This window comes from Aphelocoma coerulescens, chromosome 9 (genome assembly GCF_041296385.1).
Source record: "Aphelocoma coerulescens isolate FSJ_1873_10779 chromosome 9, UR_Acoe_1.0, whole genome shotgun sequence".
In the NCBI taxonomy this organism is placed as follows: Eukaryota; Metazoa; Chordata; class Aves; order Passeriformes; family Corvidae; genus Aphelocoma; species Aphelocoma coerulescens.
This window is the reverse complement of record NC_091023.1, coordinates 23,302,148-23,329,551: the sequence shown is the minus strand read 5'-3', so window position 1 is coordinate 23,329,551 and position 27,404 is coordinate 23,302,148. Positions and strand designations below refer to the sequence as shown.

Genomic DNA, 27,404 nt, shown 5'->3' with positions numbered 1-27,404 from the left:
GCCTCGTTGCTGCTCTATGAAAAATGTTGTCCAGCAACAAAGAGCATCCAGAAAAACAGCAGCTTTACTGTACACCAGATGCTGTCACATTTTTTCCCTGTCTAATCTCTTCCAGCTACTTCGTCGTTAGTTGTAACAATGGCAGGTAAGACCATTTTCAGGCAAAAAGTGACCTTTCAGTTGACAGTGTGCTCTAATTGGTTTCAGTGATAGACCCCTGCACAAGTGGGAATGGAGGATGCTCACAAATCTGTCAGAATGAGAGAGGAATTGCAAAATGCGGGTGTCGTCCAGGGCATTCTCTTTCTGCAGACAAAAAGTCCTGTTTAGGTAAGAAACTCTGGACTATTTATTGTGAAGAAAGGTATTAATCAGTGCTCTGGCTTACTGAGCTGTGAGTGGAATGTTACACAAATATATGTGTGCATTTTGCAGCAGTGTTTCTCTCTGTCGTATTCACAGCAGCCCAAAGTCTTGAAGGACCTTTTTAGTGATGAAAATTCCTCTGTGATCTCCTAAGTCATGCTTTCTAGCAACTGGATTTGTCAGTGCTGTAGTGTTATTCTTGTGGGGTCCCTTTAAAATAATGTCCCAGATACAGCTCCTGGAAAATTGGTTCAAGTAAAACTCTGAACCAGGTCACTGAAAACCTATTTAGAATTCAAAGGGCTTTTTGGCTGGAGAGCTGTTTCCATATTAATGGAGAAACTACTGTGAAGGAAGGAATCATGATGTGTAAGATTTCCAAAGAGAGGAGCTTAAAAAGTTGAATTCTAAAGTCTGTATTTAGTCTGGGGTTGTCAAAAGGATCTGTAGCGTTTCTGACCTGAAATGTGGGGGAATTAGAGATCAAAATACCTGCTTTTCTCTTTCAGGGAAACTCTTGGAAGATAGTTTAGCAGTTTTATGAAGTAAAAAGCATTTGTGGACGTGATGGTGCACAGATTTTTAACAGCCAAGTCAGGATCAGGGTGTGTGTATATACGTATATAGATACAGATATGTATTCAGACACTAATTTTAAACTCCTCTTTTGAAAACTTGGCCGAAATCTTGCCAATATTTAAATTTTTGTCTCGTCTAAAGGGTGCTGGGTGCCTTTCAAAATATTTATGTCCTACCCTGAGTATTTTACTCAGTTGCCTGTAAGCCCTTCTGTGAGAAGAATGGCAGATCTTAGTGATTCTCTCTTACTGGAATTACTCACGAGTAATTACTGTAAATAAGAAGTATTTTCAAGTAGTGTAGTCACTTCACTGATGGTGAGTGGATGGAAACAGCTGTGGGTTTAGCAGTAGGGTCAGCCTGTTGTTCGTTTTATCTCAGATACACACTGACATTTCTGTTGATTTATGTATAAACTGAATCACTGAGTTAACTTGCAGTGTTACATATTGGAACAAATTTTCTCCCCAGCCTCATGGCAACAATCTTTTGAATCATTAAGCAGTGTGTCTTACCATGGCTATACAATTATTGGTTTTTTCTCCTAGAAGTTACTCTGTGTCTTTTGCAAAATTCAAGCTGCTGTTTGACTCTCTGGAAGCTGAGCTGGAAGGAGACAGAGGGCAGCTGAAGTGTCATACTTCAGCTATTAGCTGCAGGATGGGAAGAAACCTGTGCAGGATGGTGGCTGTGGTTCAACTTTTTATTTTTCTGTTTGAAAAGAAGAAGGGAAAAGAATATTTACAGCATTGGCCAGCACAGTGTACTCGCAAACTGACAATTAGAGAAAAAGGAGAAATAACCCATTTCATTCTAAGCAGCAGCTGCTCACATGGCTGCCTCAGAGAAGCTGTCATTTGTCCTGAAATTTTCATGAGCCAATGTGTGGTGTTTGCACTGCCTGGGGCCTCTCTTTGCAAGGAGCCTGATTGCATCCATCAAGCTCCTTGTGCTCAAGTGCAGGGGCACAAGCACAGCATTGGGCCCAGCACATGTGGAGGGACAAAACTGCTAGAAAGTGGTTTTCTGGGATAAAAAGTGAGGAGCTGCACATCACATTGTTCCCTGCCATGTGCAAGACACTGACCCGGGTTCGGTGCAGTAAATAGTCCGTATTTTGCCAGAAAAATGTCAGAATGAGAAGGAACAGGAGATGGATCAGGGTTTTTCCATGTGTGATACCAGTCTTTGCACAGAGGTTGGTGTTTTGTGCAGCTGTATTTAGTGTAAATTTTTGTGGTTTGGGTTTTTTTTTTTTAACTAATTACTCTTTAAAAGTACTTTTATGTTCCACAGAGGTTTTTAGGAAGATTGATACCTTTGGAGGCATTTAACTCCAAAATACAGTCTAGCAAGTGTGAAGCTGTGGAGCAGCCTGCGTGACAGGGACCAGGGGAAGAGCAGCCTTCCTACTTAGGGCTCTGCACCTTTTCCTTTCCTCACAGTGGGGTGAAGCTGCTCTGGTTTCAGCAGGTGCCTCCCAACTGTGCTGCACAGGATTCAGGGATGATCTGTCTCTATCATCCCTGCTGAAACCCAGCCACCACTTAATCCAGATCATTTGACATTCAGAAAATAATCAGCTATTTCCTGCTCCGTTAATTTAACTATAATGGCATGGAGGACATGGTGATAATTTCAGAGTTTTAGAAGTTAGGGCTTTCTTCTGAGTTCTTCACATGAGGTCTTCTTTTGCCATCACTGTTTTTACAGGAATAATAAATAAGTTGCTTTGGCTGATACTGCACATACAATGTGTGATACTGTAAATGTTCGCACTGAGAAGTTGAAGGTCAATGGTGCTTAGAAAAAAGATTGTTCTGGAGAATAATGTGAGTGTAACATTCCTGGATTCATCGGGTGCTGTCCTTTGTAGACTGACATCAGGATAATCCTTTCAGCAGATATTTGGAAACTCAGCCATGTCCACCTAGAGCAGCATTGTTTTTTATTTCAATATCCAGCTGAGTGACTTTGCCTTTCTCTCTGCTTGCAGACGTTGATGAGTGTGCAGAAGGCAGGGCCAGGTGTGCCCATCGCTGTGTGAACACCCCGGGTTCCTTCAGCTGTGCCTGCAGCCCCGGCTTCGAGCTGGGGGCGGATGGGCGGCAGTGCTACCGTAAGTGACACCTGCACTTCAGCCTCTTCTGTCTGCACCCTGCTATGCTTCCCTTCTAATTCAGTGGGCTTAGCATTCCCAGCAAAATAAATGCTTGCAGAGGCTCAAGCTTAATACTGTTTTCTTCCTCTGCTGCTGCTGCTGGGTTTGCAGGGTGACACGTTCCTAAGCCTGTGTTCACAGACCTCTAATTACTGCCTTTCAAAGAGCAAATAGTCCTGTTGGTTTATCATCAGAGTCTGGTGAATTCTGCTGCAGAGCTACCAGAATGCTGCTGTTCTATGAAATGTATTCATTCCTGCCCTCCTCCTCGTCCTCCCAGCTTTCTTACAGATCCGGTGCAAGAGAAAACCAACACGATGTTCTGCTCTGGTCTTTACCTGTCTGGGTTTGCTATGCTTCTCCTGAGATTATTGACACTATTAAGAGGATGTTTTTTTAAAAAAAGACAACAAAAAAGAGAGATGGGGGATGAAAAAATAGTTGAACAACGAAAATTTCCCAAACTAAAGCGAGCCCTGCTGTCTTTCCTCACATACTTACCTCTTGCCAGCGGGGTTTCTTAATCAACCCAGCTGTTCTGGAGAGAGGGACTGAATCCCAGTGCTGTTAGCTGATAGGTGATCCCTGGCCTGCCCTTGAGGGTAAATGTAGATTAATAAAGGAGGTGATGTGGAAGAGTTGGGGTTATTATGGACCTAACATAAGCTCCCTGGAATGCAGACAAAAGCATGACCTGTTTTAGCAAAGAGGTGGGCAAAGATCATTCAGTCTAATAATACTGTGCAAGAGCTTTCAGCAGAGCTTCCTTAGGAAAATATGCTGCATGCCAGAGAATGAGTGCTTTATTTAAGAATGTGTGTGTAAGAAATAGTTATTAAGAATGAAATCCAGTTTCACAGCATTAACATACATTAAAAACAAAACCCAATTATGTGAGAGACATCCTGGAGAGTTATTTCATAGGTGATGGGGAGCTGTGAGTGGTGCAATGGCAGAGGAAATGTGATTAATGTATAGATATGAAATGTTCTGTCATAGGCATAAAAAAGAGGTTTAGACCACTTAGATTTCATTGTGCTTTTCTGATAATATTTTTTCTGGCTGTTCAGCAGATCTCAGGGGATGGTGATTCTCTGTGCCTCATGTACAATATTGCAGAGCAAACAATAAAAATAAAAACATTCTGCATATATTTATGATCAGGATTATCCCAGTGTTTGAGCAATTTACAATCTTTGTTTATTCTTTCATTTCCCCAGTGGCTGGGGAAGAGCTGGTATTTCAGTTTTACTGATGAAGAACTGAGACAAAGTAAATGATGAAGATCATGTTTAAAGTCAGATTTGGCATTTAATCGCTGGGTTTACTAAATCCCGGCTTAACACACTGGACTGGAGACACGATTTCTTCTCCCTGGTGCAAATAATCACACTATGCATGAGATGTAGCCCTCAATATTTATTCTCTTAATTTATACCCTCTTCCAGCTGGAATTACATTTCTTGTTGGCAAGCAGGTTGCTCCCTGGGAGCACAAAGAGGGGTAGGACCAGAGCCCACCAACACAGATGTGTCTGGGGAAATTCTGTGCCAGATCTGATGGCCGCCACTCTGAGCTGGGGTGTTTCTGGAAGTACAGAGGCTCCTTTAGGAAGGGTTTCTCAGTTCTCCTACATAGTGGGAGAAATTATTTCCTCTCTAAATAGCTCTGTAACAAGACAAGCTGGCTAATCCTTCATGAGAAACTTTTTAACTGACCCTGTGGGTTCTTTTCATCCTGGAGAAATCATCTGAGGAAGTAGCTGGGCGGGAATGAGGTGGCCAGGTGTTCCCTTTTCTGTAGGAGGGCTCCCACTGGAAATGGCCAGGATGTTGTGAGGGCTGTCCAGTGCAGCCACATGAAGAGGGCATGGAAGTCTGTCAGGGCAAAGGGGGCTGTCTTAGGTGTAGGGGACAAAGTCTCAGCAGAGGAGCTGCTGTGTCCCCTGGAAGGGACATCCAAGAGCCAAAACCTGGAGATGGTTTTGCATTGTGGTTGGGTGTCCTTTTCACCAGCAGGACTCTGCTGAGGAAGTTTCAATGCCTTTGTGTTTGGGGGATGTTTCAGAATCCAACTCTTTGCCATTCCCATGCAAAACTCAAAGCTGCTCTTTGGGAAGCGTATCAGGCTGGGTTGAGGGGCACCACCTGGGCTCCTCAGATGGTTCTGTTCCTCCTTTGGGGCAAGAGCTGTGTCCAAACAAAGCATAAACCTGAGGAAACCTGTGAAGGTTCCTGTAGCAGGTGGCTGCTGGAACACTGAGCCAGCTTCACATGGCTGAATTTGAGAACATCCACTGTTCTGACACAGAGACAAACACCTGGAGCTCAGTGACTCCACAGCCTGCTCTTCTGGGGAGGGGATGTGAGCTGACTGTAGTCACTGCTACAGCACTCATGGCTGCTGTTTTACAGCAAGCTGTTCCTCCAGTGACTCCCCCTGGGCTTGCTTTTTAACATCCTTTTGATTTATTTCTCTGCAAGGCATCGAAATGGAAATTGTCGACAGCTGCCGGGATGGGAACGGCGGCTGCTCCCACCACTGCGAGCACACGGCGGCGGGGCCGCGCTGCTCCTGCGACCACGGCCACCGCCTCGGCCTGGACGGCCAAACCTGCACAGGTAACCCGTGCTGGGAGCAGGGAGCAGCTGGGAAAGGGCCCAGGGAGCCTCCCCATGCCTTCCCTCCTTCTGCAGGTGTTAGTGAGCGGGTCCTCTGGTGCTGCCTCAGCGCTGCCCCAGCCTGCCTGGCTCTGCGGGCTCGCTGGGATGAGTCACTAACAAGGGGAGGGAGTGGAAATGACACTGGTGCATCACCTGTTACCATGGCCATGTCTCACCATGGGCAGCCCAGAGGCATCACAGGACATTGTTTCCCTTCTCAGTCATGGCTGGGAGGAGGTTGGCTGTTGATTGGAGCAGTGGCACACCTGCTCTGAAGTGCTTCATGCACAAACTCCACTTTGTGTCTCAGAGGCTGCTGTGTTTCCATCAGATTTGCTCAGCCATGAGGTTACACTTCTGCCTGTGAGAAGTCTCACTTGGGAGGTGAAAGCAACAGAGTTAGATTTGGGTTTGTTTTGAGACAAGAGCTTGAAAAGTCATTCATGTTTTAAGCAATTCTGCTATGAGACTTTTTTGTGTGTGTTTGTTTTGTTTTGTTTATGGCTTTTGCCATGCAGACTGTATCTCATTCTGCTTTGGGCTCGCTGTCACTATGCCATTACGATTTTTAAGAATAGCCAGGAAGAGAGGGGGGATGGAAAAAGGAGCAGGCACCACAAAGCAGTGTAGTGAGATATGAGATGATGAGAAGAGGTAGAGAGTGGGAGCATTGATGAGTGAGAGGCAAAATGAGTCTTGCAAGGAAAAAAGGCCAAGTACAGGAGAGAGGAGGAGGAGGGGAGCACTGAGGGCTGCAAGGGCGGGTGATGATGGAAATTAAAAAGCAAAGCAAAAAAAGTTGGGGAGGCAGATTTGGAGCCAGAGCCTCAGAGGGGTGGGTGGGTTACACAGTCTTGTCTGTACAGCTGACAGGAGGCAAAGCAGCCTCCTGCCCACATCCCAGCTCAGTGACCAGAATTCTGCTGGGGATTTCAGAGGGAAGCAGATACTCCAGACACAGTAAAGGAAGGGGGAGAACACAGGGGAAGTCTGAGGGCATGAAAAGTTGCTCCTAACAGCAAAAATCTCCTTTTTGTTGGGAAGGGAGAGAACACAGATGAAGGCTGAGGACATGAAAAGTTGCTCCTAACGGCAAAAACCTCCTTTTTGTTGGATGCAGATTTTGCATTCCTACAGAAACAAGGGGCTGTTGCTGGAACCCAGAGCGAGGCATCGCCTGATGTACTGCAGAGGAGCTCAGCTTGTGACATTTCTGGAAAACACTGCCTTCAAATAACCTGCATTAATCATTTTCACACTGACCTCTTCACCTCAATTGATTAATTACATTTTCTTTCTCCTGTCCGTGTTTCCTCATAAAGTTGGTGCTCCTTCCAAGGTTAATTGAGACACTGACCTTTCCCATCTGCAGCTGCTCAGCCGGGCCACGTTCAGAAGCATTTTGCAGACTCAGCATTGACAAGGTGGCCCTTGGATGGCCACTGACCTGCTCAGCAGCCTGACAGCAGCCAGGAACCTGCAGTGCACAGATAACAGCTCAGCTCTCCTATCTAATCACCAGAACAGTGGTGTCAATACCAATTTCTGAATGGACACAGAGCAGGAGGAGGCAACAGGGAATCAGTTACCAAAAACTACAGTTGAACCTTCCAGGCTGCTGCTGTCCAGCAAATGCCTGGTTGGATTCAGAGCATTGTTAGTTTGCATTCAATAAGATTGAGTATAAAGAAATCTCAGTGGTCAGATGTAGGTTACTGTTAAACAGAACGTTTTTGAGGGCTGGTGACCAACAGCCCCTTGCTGTTGTGTCTTTTCATAGAACCATATAATATCCTGAGTTGGAAGGGACACACAAGGATCATTCAGTCCAACTCCTGTCCCTGCACAGACACCCCAACAATCCCACCCTGGGCATCCCTAGGGGTGTTGTCCAAACCCTCCTGGATCTCTGGCAGCCTCAGGGCCGTGCCCATTCCCTGGGGAGCCTGGGCAGTGCCCCAGCACCCTCTGGGGGAAAAACCTTTTCTGATATCCAACCTAAACCTGCCCTGAAACAGCTCCAGCCATTCCTCAGGTCCTGTCCCTGGTTACCAGCGAGACCAGCTGGTGTTTTGTAAATCCCCTCATGGCAGCTCAGGCTTGTGGAGGAGATGCCTCTCCCGGGACATGGAGGGTCCTGGTTGCGATGGGAGAAGGCAAAAGGCAGCTGCTGTCAGGATTCAGGATTCAGACAGTGTTTATGTGGTTGAAGGAAGAGGAAGGTGTGAAGCGGTGAGTGCTGCAGCGCAGTAGCTCTGAGCAGAGCTGTGGCAGCAGCTCAGGTGTCTCAAGGGCTGAACGTGCTGCCCTTTCCTTGCAGAGGTGGACGAGTGTGAGACTGGAGAGTCCTGCTGCTCCCAGTTCTGCATCAACTACGCGGGGGGCTACGAGTGCGCCTGCAAGGCGGGGTTCCAGCTCAGCGCCGACGGCTGCTCCTGCGACGGTGGGTGCGGAGTCAGGGAATGGGCTGGGCTGCAAGGGACCGTAAGGGTCATCTCATTCCACCCCCTGCCACGGGCAGGGACGCCTTCCACTATCCCAGGTTACTCCAAGCCCCATCCAACATGGCCTGGAACACTTCTAGGGATGGGGCAGCCACAGCTTCTCTGGGCAACCGGGGTGTCATCACCCTCACAGGGACAAATTCTCTCCTAACATCCAATCTAAACCCTCCTCCTTTTAGTTTAAAGCCATTCCCACTTGTCCTGCATCATTCCGTGCCCTTGTAAAAAGTCTTTTGGTATCAGTGGCTCAGTCTAATCACAGCCCAGGGTAGAAGAAATGCTGTCAAAACCTTTTGCAGGGCTTTGTGGGCACTGCCCTAATGAGAGTCACTGACCCTATGTCAACTTTGCTGATAAGGTTTTGCAAATGTGTAATTTCCACTTTGTGAGGCTGGAATACAGGAGTAACCCAGCAGCCAGCGTGGGGAAGTGGGGATGTGGAGATGAGCCAGCAGAGAGAAAGTTTCCCTCCTCTCTCCATGGACACTGTATATTGCTGTGTGTTAAACACTCCTTCCACAAAAGAAGAGCCCTCAAAATAACTGAAGGATCAGCTGGGCTTAACAGCTTCAAGCATCTGTTTTCATTCGAGACAAAAACATCAGTGAAATAATCTACTCCCTGTTTCCCTGAAATGTTTTCATACCTCCAATACCAGAGAGAAATGGAGAGCCCCAAAACACATAAGAAAAATTGTGTTCTCTTATGTATAGAATAATTTGCCAGATGCATCTGGGCACAGCGTGGGCTCTCCAAGCAGAAGTACTTGCTCCTAATCACCATTTATATCTGGATTTTCTAGATGTGGATGAATGTCGTCTGGATAATGGCAACTGTGACCATTTCTGTGTGAATTCCCTGGGCTCGTACGAGTGTGCCTGTAAGGAGGGTTACAGGCTTGGGGATAACAGATGGGCCTGCGTGGGTGAGTTATTAATACAATTTGAGGGCCATTAAGCATTTCCCACTGATTTAAAAAGTGATTTTGGAACTGGGATCTTCACAGATCCTGGGATTTTGGGAGCCCAACTTGAGCCATCTCTGAACGTGGCCAGGGTAGAGCTACGTGCAGTGCGCGGATCCAAGTTCATCCTCCAGTAATGGGTTTTGCCAGAGATTAATGGCAGATGAACACTTAAATCCCCTGGACATGTTTGAAAACCTAAAGCTCCTGGTTTAGAAATAAATACTCTTTTGACACTTTTCTTGCACTATTTGATGAAGTTTAACATCCTGGGGGGAAAAAAAAAAGGTAGCCAGATTCTGCTTTGATCAACCATGGCAAGTTTTCCATTAGTCAGTGATGTTATTCTGGATTTCTGCCAGTGTAACCAGTCCAGAGTTTAGCAGAGCAACTCAATTTTATAACCCAAGTTTAGCACCTGCTAAACCTTAAGCCAGAGTTTGATATTCTAACCAACACCAAAAAGAAAGCCAGCTGACTTCCCATCAGTTTAAGGCTCAAATTTTAATGTTTCTGAAAATAAATTGCACAGCCGGCCTCACTTTCTATTTGTCATCTCCAAAACGAGCAAGAGTAATGACCTTCATTAACTAAAAATAATCTCAAACTTCAAGTGAGGAAAATGAATCTCCTCGTTTAATTTTGATTCTCCAGGAGCAGAGTTTTTTTCCAGGAAAAGGAAAGATGGGGAGTTTTCCCCTCTTTTATTTTTTTCCCCTTTTTTTGGATAGCAGAAACTCTGCGAGTACAGATGAGAAAATGCCCGGGCTGGGACTGCCGGCCAGAGGTGTGACTGAAAAACCTGACGGCATCATAATAGCATCAAAAGATGTAAATGAGAGGCAGGTGCCGTGGAGGCAGCTGGGGTGCTGATGGGCTGTGTTTGTGCTGCCCTAGGTGTGCAGGAGGCGGATGCAGAGGAGGCAGCGGGCTTGGCCGGCGCCCCGGGGCTGCACTTCCGAGGGCCCCCCCAGCTGCTCCGCTACGCGCTCGGGGCCCTGGCCGAGGATGGAGACCCCCGAGGAGAGCTCACCCTGGTGCACAGGGTCGGTGAGTGACCAGCAGGGCCCTGAGCCAGCACAGCAAGCTGGGGACATCGTCTCAGGGGGAGGATTTGGGGCTGGGCTGGCTGAGCATCAGCGGGAGGGATGAGCGTTAATCCTGCTTCCTGCCCGTGTGCGTGCCAGCAGGGATGAGGCATTACCATGTGCTCCATCCCAAATGGGACATGTTTGAGGAGCCAGGAGGCTGCCTGGATGTGTTGGGAGGGAGACAGGGGAAAAGTGAGCAGCACAGCAAGCAGTGGTTGGGGGGCTGCTTGGAAAACAGCCCTAGAGGCAGCAGCCAGAGGGATCTCATCATCCCAGGGGTGAGAGGACGCCATGGGTTACTGCAGTGCACTAAATCCCTTGGGAAATGCTCCCTTTCTCCTGGAGCTGGGAGCACGTGTCCCTGTTTACAAACCCTTTTTTAACAACCAGAGGCTTTTGGTTTAAGATATATGCATTTCAGTTGTGTTAAAAACAATCCTCCAAACAGTCAGGTTTTCCTTGATGTTTTGGGTGTGCTCCCCAGGAAAAGCACCCAACCCATCCACGCATTGCTCAGCTCAAGTGGTGGCAAACAGCACAGGAGCACCCACAGGTGTGGGTGCAGAGCAGCTTTGCACCCACCTGGGCTTTGCATGATTCAGTCTTTCCACCCACAGGTTCACAACTTCTAAAGAGTATTATGAGATGAAACCCTGTGCTTGCTTTGGTGCTGAGTGCTGGTGGGTCACCAGGGAAGATTTCTTGTTTTTCCTATATATGTCCTGTGATTTTTGTATCAACTCTAATTACTCATCTGAGGACTGTGCCCTACAGGCAAAAATCAGGAGCTGGTCTTGACTTTAATAAAAAAATAACTTACTTTTATGAACAAAACTGTTAAGACCCTCCCAAATCACACAGCATCCAGCCGGACTCAACAACACCGATAACCAACTGGGAAACTGATAAATGAGATAACCACAGGCAAAATTATCAGGCCTAGAAACCACAATCAAATATTTATTGACCATTTTTTGCATGTTTTATTTATATTTAGCCACAGAAATTTGGGTGTTATCAGTCATAGCTGAGCAGCTGCACTTTTTCTACGGTTCAGGCTTTGCAGCATGCAGTGGTTTGTAGGAAAAGGTGGTGGAGGAAAGGGACTTCAAATGGTTTAGTAAGTTCTTTTACCTCCCAAATAGTAATTTATTGCTTATACTTTCAGACATATTTTTGGGCTGCTATCTGTATTATAAAAAAGCCTGCTTTAACAGTAAGGTGGTGCAAGTAATTAAGTATTTTCTATAGCTTGAATGACTTTTTAAGGTGTGAAAGCATGATGTTTTTAATGGTGATCTGTATTCTTCTCCTGAAGCAGAGTTTGTACCCTCTTCCAAGTAGGAGCACTGGGATTCTGAATGTCCCTGAAAGCTTGGGCATTTGTTCAGCTACAGAAAAAAGGGAACAGTTGGGTGCTCAGACCTGGAGGAAATCTCGCCTCACAGAGAAAATTGTTGGTAAAAAGCGACCAGCCTGTGACTTACTGTAGGCTGAAATAAATTGCCAGCTCACTTTCAGGTGCTGCTCAAAATCCCCTTCCAAAAAGCCTCCAGCCACAGCCATAAAGCCTTGAAGGCACAAAGCTGCATGGATGGAATCTTCAATGCCACTGAAGTATTTTATCAGACAGTCACATTTATTTTCCAAGCCTGTTTCAACAAAGAGAACATGAGGTTGCAAGGGATAAAAGGAGGGTGGGGAAGGAAAGGGGAGAAAATGCATTTTCATATCAGGTTTCCTATACAAAACTCTTCATATCCATGAAGAAATAAGGAAGTGATAGATGTGTATTTTGCTTTGTTTTCCTAGAATAACACTCAAATTAGGTGGTTGAAAATATCAATGAACCCTGTTCAAATAGCACCACATCCACTTACTGCAGTAAAACAACAGGGATGGCCTAGCAAGACAAGGAGTCCCAGTAAATGCTTCTAATTATATACAATGTTATCAAGCATTAGCTGCAAATTTCCTTTTTCTGAAGGCAAAACACTTGCTTTTAAAAAGTAGCTTGAAGTGCTCTTCGCTGGAGAATTACAGCATTTAGGGGACTAAATTCCAGCTGAACACTCAGCTTTCCTTTTCCTTAGAGTCAAAAATGCGAGGAGGGAAATTCAGGAATGCCCATTTCACTGTGCCTTTTGTGCTGGCCCGGCGGTGTTTGCAGCCCAGCGATAGGTACGAGCTTGCAGGAGCGTTTTTGTCTGGCTGCTCACTCAGCCCTGTGTGGTTTTTTGCTGTCAGTGTGCCTGGGTGACACGTTTGGCCAGGACTGCAGCCTGAGGTGTGAGGATTGTCTGCACGGGGGCCACTGCAACAGCGAGCGCAGCGGCTGCATCTGCCCGCCCGGCTGGGCTGGCATCATCTGCAACGAGAGTGAGTACAGGGGCTTGGAGGGGGAATGATCCTCCTGCAGGGTCTGTACAGCTGGGGAATGGGGGTAAACTCTGGTACTTTCCATCTGTGAAGCTCCCCAAGGAGCACAGCTGTCTCACAGTCCAATCTGTTCTGCTGGGACGCATGAAATAGGAATTGTAGGTGATGCCGTGGTACACGGAGGGCCCGGCCCCCCGGTGCAGGTCAGGGCAGAGCCATCCCCCTCCTAAATATTTCGTTGTTGTTCATTCCTGTTCACTCTGCTGCTAAAAGCTGCCAAAGTTTGCCGGCCATGCTTCATTCCACAACTTGCCTCGGTGAGTTCCAGAAGTCTGTCCCAGCAGTTGGTGTGACAGTCTGGGTGGACGTGTATGCTGAACGTGAGTTTTCCCATTGTAGCATCCCACAACACTGCCTTTTAAATTTTTGTTCTTACATTTTCCTTTTTTTTTTACTTACTCTTTTTATTATTAGCATCACTTTCTTGGAACAGTTAATTTTTCGTATTTGAAATCATATTTTTCAGAATTCTATTGCCAAGTCAGTGCCCTTTATAATAGCTTTTCACTCTCCTTACTCCTGTTTCCTGGCAGAAGATCTTTCTGATTCAGAAGTATGTGTCAAAACCCATTGGAGAGAGAGTGGTGATTTCTTGATGTGCTGTTCTTCATCTGCAGTTTGGCAAAACTTGTCTGCTGCTTGTCTGAGACATCATACAGCACATTTCCTGTTTGAGATGGGTCCCTCCATTTCGTGGTGTGTGACATGATGGCCCATCATTCTCAGAAAGTCTTTGCTGTCACTGGTGAGACAAAGAGTCGATGAAAATTTATTACTTGACATCAGTAGACAGCACTCTTCAGGTTAATTGCCATCAAGATTGTTCAAGAGATGTCATCATGTGGACAGAAATGTAGAAAAATCAAGCAAGTGATTGAAACCAACAGTCTGCCCGTGGTTATTTTGGGAAACTGATGGTGGGTTTGGTTTGTAAACACTGGGAGCAGCTAAGAGAATAGGAAATGGGGAGGATTCAAATCATCGTTTCCAGTCTGTCTGAGTTCAAGGTATCAGGATATTCTTACTTCTATTCCTCTTGTGCTGGTGGTTCAGGATAGATTATAAAAATTTCAAGGCAGTATCCAAATTCTTTGGTTCATTTCATAAATAACAACATTTCTGATGTATACTTGCAGTAGATATCCATGCACATAATCTAATGGAATTCACCTCTGGAATTTAAAGAACTTTAATAGGCCTGTGTTATTGAGCTAAACCTGCTGTCTGATGAAGACAGCATGGACAGTGATAAATACAATACCTAATATGTATGAATTAGTCATATGTGATAGCTTTCACTCCTTTCTCTTGCTTTTTTAATAAACAGCATAATTCATGGATTTAGGATAAGCAGGTTTAGGGTAAGCTAAAACAGTGGAAAAAACTGGAACTAAATTTCTGTAATAATGCACCAAAGAAGCCGAATGGAAATTGATGTGAAATGTCAACTTTCTTAATGTACATTGATAAAATGTCAGTGAAGTCAGATGACTCCAGCAGCTGTATTCACTCAGCCAGCTCAGGCTGCAAACAGCAGAGCGAGGCTTTATCTCACAGTTTGTTTTTTGCTGTTGTGGATCCACTGCCGCCATGATCACCTTGGGAATTTCAGAAACTACATTTGAAAAGCAACATATTGTTTTCATAATAGTATTTGGGAGAGAAAAAAGAACGTTTAAAATATTTATCTCCAAGTATTCCAAGCTGTGCTCTGTTGTTTAAACTTTGGACTTGACAGGCAATGGTTTTTGAGCTGTGCTTTGTGGGGAGGGGAGCATGTGCAGGGGAGGGTTGGATACATGACAGTACTTCCTCAAGCTTGGTTAATTCAGTGTCCTTTGAGATGTTCTAGTAAATATCAGGTGGATGTGCATTGCTTTATAGAAGAATATAACTTTGTTTAGAGCCTGCTCAACTGAAAGGACTCTCTCCTTGCTCAGTTTTCACAGAATCACAGAATCAATTAGGCTGGAAAAGACCTTTGAGACTGAGTCCAACCTATGACCCAACACCACCTGCTCAACCAGACCATGGCACTGAGTGCCACATCCAGTCTTTCCTTAAACACCTGCAGGGATGGTGACTCCACCACTTCCCGAAGCAGCCCATTCCAATGCCCAGTCACCTTTCTGTGAAGAAATTCCTCCTGATATCCAACCTAAACCTGCCCTGGTGCAGCTTAAGGCTGTGTCCTCTTGTCCTGTTGCTGGTTGCCTGGGAGAAGAGACCGACCCGCACCTGACTGCACCCTCCTCTCAGGGAATTGTAGGGAGTGATGAGGTCTCCCACGAGTTCTCCATGCTGAACACCCCCAGCTCCCTCAGCCGTTCTTCACAGGACTTGTGTCCCAGAACCTTCCCCAGCCTTGTTGTCCTTCTCAATGACCGAAGCTTTGTTTTGCTTCCCTTGCAGCAGAGGGGAAGGATTTCTTGGTGTGTTCATGCTCCCTGCTGTCTCCACAGCCTGTCCCCCCGGGACGTTTGGCAGAGGATGTGCCGGTATCTGCAAGTGCCAGAACGGAGGCTCATGTGACCCTGGCACGGGGCAGTGCCACTGCCCGCCCGGCGTGCTGGGCCAGCTCTGCGAGGATGGTATGGCTCCATCTCTGCCTCAGCCTCTCCCCTCCCCCCTCCTTGTTCCTTTTAAATAATGAGCAGAACAGGGGGTGAGAAAAGCCAGTGGCTGGCGAGGCTACGCAGAGCCCCGGCTCGGCCACAAACCGCTTTGGAGTTGGAGCTTTGACCTGTGGTAGCTGATGCCTTGCTGTGTTTGTGCACTCCAAAGGTTGCCCGAAAGGTTTCTTTGGGAAGAACTGTAACAAGCCATGCAACTGTGCCAACAAGGGCCACTGCCACAGACTGTACGGAGCCTGCCTGTGTGACCCCGGGCTCTATGGCCGCTTCTGCCACCTTGGTAAGTCCCCGGCGTTTTTCGGATCTGTTTAATGTGTGCACAGCATAACAGTCTGTAAAAGATTCCACATTGTTTAAAGAGGGCTGGCAAAAAGGGAAGGAGAGTGACTTTTTGCACAGTCAGACAGTGATAGGACAGTATTTACTAAAACAGTAATGATTTAGCTTAGACGTTAGAAAAAAGTTCTCTGCTGTGAGGGTGGGGAGGCCCTGGCACAAGGTGCCCAGAGAAGCTCTGTGGATACCTGGAAGTGTCCAAGGCCAGGTTGGACGGGGCTTGGAGCAGCCTGGGATAGTGGAAGGTGTCCCTGCCCATGGCAGGAGGTGGAACAAAATGGGCTTTAAGGTCCCTTCCAACCCAAACCATTCTGTGATAAAATGAGCGAGACTTTGCGTTCTGCAATGGGCTGGGAGTAGCAGGAGGGCAAGACTTTTGATTTGTGCCAGGAAGCCCCAGAAGCTTCATTAATCTTTTCCTCTAGTGATTAATCTTTGCCATAAGGACTGAAATTTACTGATGCTCAAAGGTGAGGGTTATAGGTGGGGTGGACAGGTCAGCATTTGGGTTATTGCTGAGGTCTGGTTGGAGCTGGTTAGTGACTGCTGATGAGTTGGAATGGGAGCTGGGGAGCAGGGCTGGCTGGGGCAGGATGAGGATCAGACATTAGAGGGAATAAAAAGAATTAAAACAAGAACTTTGCAAAATAGATGATCGAGTTTCTTTGTACTTACAGGTTTTGTTTGTAAAATCTGTACAAGATTGAAAATCTTTAATGTTTTATTTTATTTTGTTTGGGGTTTTAGTACGAAAGCTTTTGTCTTGGGGTGCATTCAAGTATTTTTTCATTCAGAAAATTAGCTGAGTTTGCTTTGAAATGTTTCTGGTTCTTGCATTCACCACATATTGCTTGACATGAAGTGAATAACCTAACACAGGAATCATGTAAACTCTTCTTTCCCCCACCCACATGTGAACCAGCACTGCCGTAGGAATGGAGATGTACTTGCTGGAAATGAAACAGAGGTTTTGCTTCTTGCAGCAGTTGCATTCTGCAGCAGTGTGCAATTTCAACCAGCTCCTACATAACTACAGAGCTGATGCTTGCTTTTCTTGTGGCTGCAGCCTGTCCCAGGTGGGCCTTCGGCGCGGGCTGCTCGGAGGAGTGTCAGTGTGTGAAGGAGCACACGCTGGAGTGCAGCCCCAGGAACGGCTCCTGCACCTGCCAGCCTGGCTACCACGGCAAAAAGTGTCAGAAAGGTATCCCACACAGCCAGCTTCCCCACATCTGCTCGGGCCTTTGTCCCAGTAATTTCTCATTCTTCCACCCATCTGCTTTGTTTGGCTGCTGCTACTCACATATTCCTATCCTACTAATGATTTTGTGGGGTTTTAACCCTGCTAGGGTTGCAGGGACATCGAGGGGAATAGAGCTTAAGAATGCAGGAGTTTTAGCCTGATCAAGTGACAACAGAAATCCAGAACCCGAATTCTAATACAACCCTAAATAACAAAGATGGTGTGAGGTTTTGTTTTTGTTCTGTGCTTTTTCCACACAGACAGTAAATAAGTGGCAAAATCTGTGTTTTATGGCAGCGGGGTGATTTGTAAACAGGTTCAGTAATGCTGCTTTTCCTTCAGATTTGCAGCTCTTTGAATTCAACTTAGTCTTTGTAGTTTTTGGGGGTAGTTCAAAGAGAATTCTATCCCACATTCATGTTTGCATGTCTCAGTAGCCCTTTCCAGACAGCAGTGGAGTAACACAATAAAGATTCTCCCTTCAGATTTTTCTCTGAGCAGGTGGGACTGTGTTGGATTTAGGACAGTAGTTCTGGTGGGTTTGGTGGAGAACAGTAATGACAGTATTTAGTATTTTTATCATTCTTGGTGATGGGCTCATTTCTGGCAGGGAGCATGCCTTGTCCAGCACTGGCTTTGCACCAAGGCAGAGAGCAGCAGAACTTACATGCACATAAGAAGAGAATTCTATAATGGATTTAATTTAATATATCCTCAAATATTCAAATTAAATAAAACCTTAAGCATTCTGCCACTCTGTTTCTGGTTTATATTTAAGCAGTAACCTCTTTGAAATGTAAGTGTGTATTAAGTACACTTTAGCAACACCTCCAAAATGTACATTGTAATATATTCTCTGCAAGTTTCTGCCAAATTACTTTCTGATTTTTGTTCACTTTTCTTAACTTTTCCTTTTTTCTTATACATGTTCTGTGTCTGCTTCTATTTCTAGAGTGCACCTCAGGGTTTTATGGGGCTGGTTGCAAACTGAGGTGCAGCTGTCCTCCTGATGTTCTGTGTGATCCTGAGACAGGAGCCTGCAAACATCCTTGTCCAGCTGGGTTTCATGGAGAAAAATGCCATTTGTGTAGGTACTCACTGCATGTTTCCCTGGGAGATACACTTTGGATGGAAAAGCTTATTTAGGAAACTTAGGTTCAGATATAGAAGATGCAGATAAAAGATGCACTTGTTGTTGATACGAGTTGGCAGTTCCTCACTGGAGCCAAACTGATATTTGGAGCCTGGCAAATACTGTCTCTCTCTCTCCCTCCCTGCAAAGGTCGAGGCACAAGGCTGAGGCCAGTTACCCAAACTAACATTTGTCCAGCTAAAAACAGTTGCTTTCAAAGCTTCAGGCTCAGATTTTCCAGGGCTCTGTTGCAGTTAATTACAGACCACCAGTTGCTCAGACACTAATGCTAACATTGATCACTTCTACCAGCACAGCTCAGTTTAAAATTGGTGGCCGTGGTGCCTCCCTATGTCTTCAGAATGCTTCTAACCATGACTTTGGGGTTTTTTTGTCCAGCTTGTCTGCCTGGCAGCTTCGGGGTAGGCTGCAGGCAGAAGTGCAGCTGTGGAGGAGCACCGTGTGATCCGAAGACAGGGCAGTGTGTTTGCCCAGCTGGGAAGACTGGTGCTACGTGTGAGCAAGGTGTGTGAGGTGCTGGGCCAGGGTAGGGAGTGCCTGGCTTTGGAAGATGTGATAAGAAGTAGAATTTTGCTGTTTCCCGAACCAATAAGCAGACACACTGTGATGGAAATTGGGAGAGAGCCTTTGGTCTCTCTTTAGCTGTGTTCTTGTGTGCTGCAGTTTAATGGCTGGGCTGACAGGGCTGTAGGTCTCTAGAGATAATATTACAGCTCAGTTTTGCTGTTATTTTTTAATTCTTTAGGGTAACAGCAGAAATCTAAAACTGTCCTGAAACAGAAAATGGCACTGGTTACACTTCATGTGCTTTTTCTCCAGATTGCCCAGATGGCCAGTGGGGACCAGACTGCCAGAACTCCTGCGAGCCCTGCGCCAACGGGGGACAGTGCAACAGGGAAACTGGAGCCTGTGACTGTCCCCCTGGCTACACTGGGCCATTCTGCTCTGCCAGTAAGTCCTTGCACCAGCCTTCCCCATGAAAAGAAAGTCAGATTGAAAATTTATGTTACGGTTTGATTTCTGCCTTTTTACTCTTTTGTGAGAGAAAACATGCTGATCTGAGATCAAGTGCCCTTCATCTTCAGGAATTCCCCAGGTTGGATTTGACATTATTTATGGGAGGGAGATTGCAGATAAAACCACGTGACCAGCTAAACTGCATCCCAAATGGATGTTATCATTAGACCTAATTTATGGCAATCTGTACTTGGAAATGCAGTGTTTAACAGCCACAACACTGGTGGTGTAATCCTGGCTGTTTGGCAATAGGTGTGACCAGCTGGCCCATGTGGCATCACTCCTGGGTTTTGTTTGCAGCAGCACTCCTTGGTGTATATAATTCAGGATTAAATAATACTGAAGCTGAAGAAGCAGTATCAGTGCTGTCCCTGCAGCCAGAGGCCATGGGAATACACTCAAGGAGCTGTTCTGTGCTGCTCTTCCAGCCTCTGGGTGTTAAAAGGCTGCTCGAGTTTGGCTGTTGTGCTGCACAGACAGACTCTCAGGGACAGCCCTGCTTTGTGCAAGACCTCAGTGGTGGCACAATTTTAATTCTTGCTAGTCACAAAATGGCTTTTGAGGAAGGTTTGCCCAGCACCTTTTCCTCCTCTGAGGAAACAGCCTGATGCACAGGAGTACCCAAAAATCACTGAAGTTACTCCCACATTCCAGAACTCAGGCCCAGACACCCAGGGTGCAGATCCCAGGTATTTCTTTTCATGTTGCCATTTTGATTCCTGGATTCAGCTAAAGCCTCTTTTAGGGGGTGAGCTGTTGCTGTCTGCTTGGGAAGATCATTCTGTGGCTTGTGACCTGCATGAAGTCACAGTGTGTGTCTGTTTGCAGCCTGCCCCGATGGGCACTATGGACTGAGCTGCCTGGCGCTGTGCAGCTGTGGCAGCAGCGCTCAGTGTCACCACGTCAGCGGGGAGTGCTCGTGTCCCCCGGGCTGGACTGGCCACGACTGCAAGCACTGTAAGTCAGGGCGTGTGGGGTCTCCCAGGGACTGCACGTGGAGGAGGAAGCAGCTCTGTTTGCTCTTAGTTTATTACAGTTTTTTAATATAGTTTTGCTAATCTTACTGCTTCTGAAATGGTGTGTTTGTGGGTTTGCACAGCCTGGGTGGTTATAATCCTTAATTATCCAGGTTCAAAGCATTGAAATAGATGGCTGATGAAGCGCAAAGTATTGGTATAAGCTCTTATTTCAACACTATGGATCCCTTTGCCCAATACCATCTGTCCCGTCAGCATTTTGACTGACAGACAGTTTTGTTTTTCATTTTCAGTGCAGATTAGTTTTGAGATTAATTCTCCATTTCTCATTTTGTTTGGGGGAGATTTATTCAACAACTGAGTGGCATGTAGAGTCGTGTGTCTAAAGGTCACTTTTTAACTTGGGAATATAAATGCTGTGAGAAATTCTGTTCTCTGGAAGAGCAGAGCATCCTTCTGTTGACTTTAGCATCGCTCTCCATATTGGTGGCTGTGTGAGAGAGTAGATTTGCCCTTTTTGGATGGCACCATATAAATGTGAAGCCATCCTGCTTGATTCCTTCCTTTTCCTGTGACACATCTCTTCTGCTTGATTCATTGTGATGCCTCTTGCAAAAAGCCAACAGAAGACAAGCCTTTTTCTAAACTTGGTCTTAAACACATAAAATCGTTTAATTGGCAGTGTTGACAGCAGCAAGTTTTGCACCTGACTTCTCAGGCTCTGTACTGAAGAAAATGCTGGGAAAATCTGAAGTTTCCATCAATATGCATATTTTAAAAATCAAACCAGTTGGTAGTGTGTAGAGCCACTGAGATGGCCTTTCATGACTCCCTGGGCTGTCTAGAGAATTGAGAGACCATGACAAAGGAAAGCTTTTACTTCTATTCGACATAAGGTCTGAGAAAAACTGTTTTGCAGAGGTATCTCAGTAAGGCAGCTCTTCCACCTGTTGCAGACTGGGCGTTAAACAGATTCCCAACTCCAAAACCAGGTTTCTGTTGCCCTAATTGGCACTTTCATCTTCATCCTTACTCGAAAGAAAGGAGATGCTGTGGTACACTGTCGTAATTGTGTCAGTGCTATGTGATTTTAGGATGAAAGCAGTAAGTTGCTTTACCAAACATTGTGAGATTCCTTTGTGTCCATGCTGCATTTCCCAGTATTTTGGGGAAAGCATGGAAGGTGCTCCCAAATCTGTCTGGTTTTACCCATTAACTATTCTGGTTATGCAGATTTTCATTGAGTGAGTCAATAGCTGATATTTTATTTCCATGAAATTATAGATTTGTGACTGATGGGTGTGGATTGATTAGTTTTCATGTGCGTGGGATAATATCTGCCTGCATCCAGCTGAAACAGACCAACAAAAATGGTCTTTATTTCCATGAATTGCGCCTGTGCTGCAGCTGGGGGTTTAGTCTGGTACCATTTTGTGTATTTTGTGTTCTCTGGTGTAGAAGTGAAGTGGGGTTGGGGGATGGTGCTGGATGTGACCCCATTTCCCATCCAGCCCGCAGCAGCGGCCGCTGGGGCCGGGGCTGTGCCCACTCCTGCGCCTGCGACCCCGCCACGGGCACCTGCTCCTGCCAGCCGGGATTCACCAGGGAGCTCTGCCAGCTCCCTAAGTGCCCACCTCCCCAGCACGTGGAGCTTCCAAACCCCAGCTCTGCAAGTTGTGTTTTCCTGACCGTTCCCCCCAGGGATGCTCCCAGGCTCTTCCGCCCCTGCTCCGCCCGGCACGGCGCTCTCGGGTTTCAGCAGGGTTAGATGCTTTCCCTAATTCGATTTCCAGAAAAGGTATTTTCAGCCTTGTTTTGGACCCAGCAGCTATTTTTAACGGTAGGATCTCGTGTGAGGGATGGGATTGATGTATGTTTGGGTTGTGGCATAAGAGTTTCCATATTGGTTTGATTTATTCAGTTTTAGGGCAGCACTATGCCTTCATAAATCTCTGTGTGAGGTCAGGCATATAGAAATACTCCACGTGTACATAACAGAAGAAACACCAGGAATTTTTGGAGTCCTGTATTTATTAACAACAAAAATGTTCAATGGTCTTATCAGAGGCCCATGACCTCACCTTGACATTCAGCTCTAACTGAGGTCAACAGCAGATGCTTCAAGCATATGAAAACAGGATTGTAGTCAATTCCTGATATGCCTCCCCAGGTATCATCAATTTCTCATTCAGGAGCTTCTTGAGACAGAAGCAGTATCTCTATATTTAATGCAACTTGATTTTTTCTTTTCCAATTAATGTGTCTATTTTCTTTTTCATTTCATGCAAGCATTTGGAATCTACTTCATCTTGTGGCAGTAAGTTGCATAGTTAAGCTGCTGCTATTATTGTTGTTATTATTATTATTATTATTGATTCTGTCGATGTTGTTAAATAAAATAAACATTTTATGTACAAGTTTAACAATCTTACAGTAGCACAGATGTAGCTACCAGAGTCTCAGCAGCGTGGGCAGGATTAACTGCTGGTGTCATACAGAAATGTCAAAACAATTAATCTGGAACCGTGACCTAAGACAAGAAAGCCTGGAAAGTTGATCTTGCAGCCCTTGTTGCTGTTGGCACAGAGGGAATGGAAGGACAATGTGTCAGGAGGACCAGCTCCCAGAGAAGGAGCTGCCAGCTCTGCTTCTCTTTTGCTCTTGATCTCTCTCAAAATAGCATCTCTGCAGACAGAGAGTGGCCAAATAGCTGCTTGTAATCTTCACTGGGAAGGGAATCAGTGAAGCCATCGCCACTGACAAAACATCTGGCAATCCCTAAAGTTCTTTCTGTGGGTTTTCTGTTTCATCTAGTCTGCATTTTACCCTCTTTAGTGTGTGTATATATATGTATAAAAAATGCACATATATATGTGTGTGTGTGTGTGTACATGCAAGATTATGAAAACCACAATTCTTCCCATAATTTCCTGCTGCCTTGGAGGTGAAATCTTCACTATTCCTGGATATCTCCTCTGCTCCCCAGACATCCCTACACTCTCCCTGCAGGTTGGGCTCCTTCCCTTGGCAGGAGCTCAGGTTCTCTGGCAGGGTGGCTGGCTCCTGACACTCATCACAGCAACCTGTGCCTGATGGAGCAGTGGCAGATTCTCTGTGCTGTGGACTGTGAAATCATTTGTGAAGTGCTCTGACCCTTTGCCATCACTTTGAAAAGTCTCAGCTCTGGGCTAAACACCGTGGACCTGAGGGGAGCTCTGTGGAGGGCTCCACACCTCTTGCTGCACTGCAGCACCATTTCCCTTGCACAGATCCTCTGACTGAAATTGCAGCTGAAGAGGAAACATGGAGAAGGATACAGCTTTTAAGGCACTTTTAAGGCACAAGTGCTCTTCTGTGTATTTATTTGTTGAACAGTGGTCTGCAGCTTTGGGAAGAGGAAGGGATGTCACCTCTAAGTGCAAAAAAATAGGTTCAAACATACTCAGATTTAAACAATGTCCCATTTTTTGACTCTTTGAAAGCGAAGAAATACTTAAGGTACCTTGCTCTTCTCCCGTCTCCCATCCTGACTTCTCTATAAGACACACAGTTGGCAGAGTCACTGAGCTGCAGGAGCACCTGAATTCATGCCAGCTCCAGTCACTGCCCACCCACAGCACCAAATAGACAACACCAAACGCACCCCTCTGTTCCAGACATGGAGGTGTCTTTGAGAACCCTTGTTTTCTGCTCTCTCTGATTCTTTCCAGATTGCCTGAAAACCACTCTGTTGATGTAAATGCTAAAATCATATGCTTCTAGAAGAGATCTGGCAGTAATCTCCATAACTCATTTAAAGGGATGTTCACAAGACCTTCAAACATGAGTGGAGGCCCTGTAATACTGTGTTTAGCCAAGTCTATCTCTGTGTTTCAGCCTGTCCAAAATATCCAATGTGAATTAGGCATCTGGCCCTGTTCTTAATTGATTTTCCTATAATCCTGGAAGAAATTATTTTCATTCTCAAATGTTTTCTTTCTTCTGATGGCGAGTACCATGCAAATCTTTTAAAACTCCTCACATTAACTGCTGTGGAAATGTAATTGTTAATCTGTCCCCCAGATGTAACGTTTTCGCTTGAATTTTTCAAAGCAGAGCATGAAAGTGAAGTGTGCAGCATTCGATTTGGAGCTTTGTGAAGGCAACCAACACATTTCCTATTTTCTCCAGCTTTCTGAGGAAAGAGGATTTACAGGGGAACAGAGGAGCTTCTCCCCTCCCAGTTGATAAAGTCCCAGAGGAGATGTGCACATAAGCGCCTCAAGACCAGTGGGCAAAGTGTCATCAGGCAGAACCTGTAAAGTCTCAGGCTTTGCAATAGCAGATGTTAGTTTTCTGTGCAGAATTTAGTCTTTCAACACTGGAATTTTTCTAAAACAGATCTTAACTGTAGCCCAGCTTACCTGAACCTCAAGGGGAACACTCATATCTCGTAGTTTTTAAGTTGTTACCGTTATGCCTTGATTGTTTTTGGAAATAGTTAGATTTCCCATGTATGTAAAAATTCCCCATTGGTCCTGATCTGCTCTGACATGAACCCATCATCTGGTTGTGATTCCTCTGCTGCAGGGTGCCCCGAGGGGAGCTTTGGCCCGAGCTGTGAGTCCAGCTGCCAGTGCCAGAACGGAGCTGCCTGCGACCACGTCAGCGGAGCCTGCACTTGCACGGCGGGCTGGACAGGAACCTTTTGTGAAAGAGGTACTGCTTCTCCCCCTGGTTCCTTCTGGATTCATGGAGAATTTGTTTTGTTTTTTATTCAGAGAGCTGGTTTTACAATTTACAGTGTTGGATCTAAATGAACCACTTGAACTTAATTGGGAGCCAATACCGAAATGTGAGCTCCCCTCCTAGCTCCGCAAAGCATCGTGCTGGGTGCCAAATGTCAGGCATGTGTTTTAGCATGGTTAAAATTAGATATATGCTTAAGGCTTCTGCTATATCACATCTTCATGAAGACTCTTTTTAAGCAGAGTCCCACTATTTGAACACTGAGCAAAGAGATGCTTGTTCAGCCTTACACTTGCTTGTTTCTAGTGCCTCCCTGAAGCAATTTAGAGAAAACATGGATGAGTGCTTCATCCCCGTGGAACTCTTTAAGAACAGATACACTTATAACTTAAATAAATCCAACAGACCATCTTCTATTACCTTGTCATTTGGTAAAGTGTTGGAGAGGTTGGACTGGATTCCTTAGCTGCGTTATGGTGAGTCAGTCTCTGGCATTATCACAGGAGGTTGCTGTCATGGTGCATCATTTTGCTGATTTTTTTGTATAAAAAATACAGCAGAAACAGCGCAGAGTCATTCAGGCACTGTGAAAGTTAAGTGTAGCTGATTGAAGATTCTGCAAAACATGGCACTTGAACCAAAGTCACAACTATTTTGGATAGAAAGCAGCTTTATCAGCCAGTTTCAGCAGCGAGGATGGAGGGAAGAGGCAGCACTCGCAGGCAGCTGCTGCCCTCTCATGGGAAGGGAGATGCTCCACAGCCTGACCAGGAATGTAGCAAGGCACCCACCAACTGGAGTTGATATTGCTTGGTGTTGCTTCGCTCTCCTTCTTACCAGGCGCTATTATATAAAATAAATATTCTTTCCAAGGTTCTGCTGCAAATTAGACCTTGTAATTCATGATATCTCCACTATGTCCCTTATAATATAATTAGGCCGAAATATATTTTCCTAAATCTATGGGGTTTTTTTAAATTATTGTGTTTTTACTGTACAAAAAAACGAGGCAGTTATCTGTGTTGTTGTGTAAATCTCTTCATTCCAGCAGGAATTATAATGGCAACAAAGAGGCTAAACATCCTTTTCCAGAGTAGGTGTGAGGAATAGGGAGAAGACTGGGTGATTCTATTGGGGAGAAAAAAAACCTAAAGCTTCCAAATCAGTCATGTTGGACAATTTTATCTTCCTGATAAATTCCTCCAATTCCTGAAAAAAGATTGTGGAGGGGAGAGTGGAATTTAGCGCTTTGTAAAACACCATTTTCTCCATGTTTTCTCTCAAGAAGGCAGAGTGTTTGCTGTCAGCTGACCTGGGCTACCTTTTAACTTAGAAAATTTCAACCAGAACAGTTTGGCAGCTTCCAAAAGATGCCAAGGGAGGAAAACATGTGGGTGGTTTGCCCTTGGTAGAACCTTCTTGGCACCTTCTCTCGGAGGAGCTGTAGAGCTTCTGTTTCGAGTGACTGGGAGACTGGCAGGGTTTCCTTCTGGCAGGGATGTGCTTTTTGCTGTCCTCTTGGCAATCCACCCACATTGGCCAGGCTCTGTGCCTTGCAGGCAGAAATTCAGATTGAGCCCTGGCGCTGCAGAGTTGCTTTGGACTTCAAACATCCTGCTGATGCCTCACCCCGTGGCTGGGAAGGACTTCTCCATCATCACAGAAATGTTGAAACTGACACTTTTGCAGCCTAAGTTCAAAGTCCTAGGAGAGCACAGTCCCTTACAAAATCTGGTTTTGATTAATATTAGTAATTAATATCACCCCTGCACAGCGACGGTGTTTGAACCTGCTGTCACTGCTTTTGGTGCTTTGCACTGTGGCAGCACGGGATCCAGATTCAAGCTGAGACTGCAGAAATCCCAAAATTTGCCGTCAGGATTTTTTGTTTTCATTTGGGGAAAATTTCTTCCCATTTTGGTGGGAAGCTGCTATTTCTTTTCATTAATTTGCTGCCCTCAGTATGAAGTAGGGTTTCATAAGTTTAGGTACCAGCCCCTGTTGCAAAACACCACTTCAGTGGCCATTTCCAAGCTTATTTGCCACAAATTTCCATAATCTCCTATTAATATTTATTAGAATTGTTAATATAATCTTAGTCCTTGCTGAGTCTCAATCTATATATATCATCTGTCAGTAATACAGATAACAGCCAAAGCCACACCAGCTTCATCATCATTGTCACCCACCAGCATGGGACAGTTTCCAAGCTCAGCCATAGCAGGAGACACTTCTGCTCCAGGGCTGCTGGTTCATGAGACCTTGCTGTGAATTATTCAGGAGCTGACTGAACTTCTGTGCTCTGAGCCACAGGATGCTGACAAAAGACCTCACACTCTTCAAAGTACTTTTGTCTGTCCATCAGCATCTCAGTTCTGCTCTGCCCTGAGTCACCTTTGATCAGCTGCTCTTCATCTGGCACTGCTCAGTGGTACTGTTGCCTCTGCAGTTGTGCTGTGGTCACATGTAATAATGATGGGTAAGAATAAAGCTATCAAGACACTCTCTGAAAGAAAATAAGTCGTTTCTGAAGGTGGTACATGCCTGCTCCAT

General features: G+C 45.6%; 1 protein-coding gene across 1 annotated transcript in view; it reads left to right on the top strand.

Annotated features, from left to right (window-relative positions):
• LOC138114727 (multiple epidermal growth factor-like domains protein 6) overlaps positions 1 to 27,404 on the top strand; it is a 190,323-nt gene that overhangs the window by 131,368 nt on the left and 31,551 nt on the right. The window contains exons 8-22 of the mRNA XM_069024526.1: positions 208 to 330; positions 2,942 to 3,064; positions 5,590 to 5,727; positions 8,090 to 8,212; positions 9,076 to 9,198; positions 10,135 to 10,287; positions 12,576 to 12,707; positions 15,230 to 15,358; positions 15,552 to 15,680; positions 16,803 to 16,937; positions 17,929 to 18,063; positions 18,508 to 18,633; positions 18,949 to 19,080; positions 19,975 to 20,103; positions 24,693 to 24,821. Coding sequence (XP_068880627.1) covers positions 208 to 330; positions 2,942 to 3,064; positions 5,590 to 5,727; positions 8,090 to 8,212; positions 9,076 to 9,198; positions 10,135 to 10,287; positions 12,576 to 12,707; positions 15,230 to 15,358; positions 15,552 to 15,680; positions 16,803 to 16,937; positions 17,929 to 18,063; positions 18,508 to 18,633; positions 18,949 to 19,080; positions 19,975 to 20,103; positions 24,693 to 24,821 — 1,959 coding nt within the window. The remainder of the gene's footprint in view (positions 1 to 207; positions 331 to 2,941; positions 3,065 to 5,589; positions 5,728 to 8,089; positions 8,213 to 9,075; positions 9,199 to 10,134; positions 10,288 to 12,575; positions 12,708 to 15,229; positions 15,359 to 15,551; positions 15,681 to 16,802; positions 16,938 to 17,928; positions 18,064 to 18,507; positions 18,634 to 18,948; positions 19,081 to 19,974; positions 20,104 to 24,692; positions 24,822 to 27,404) is intronic.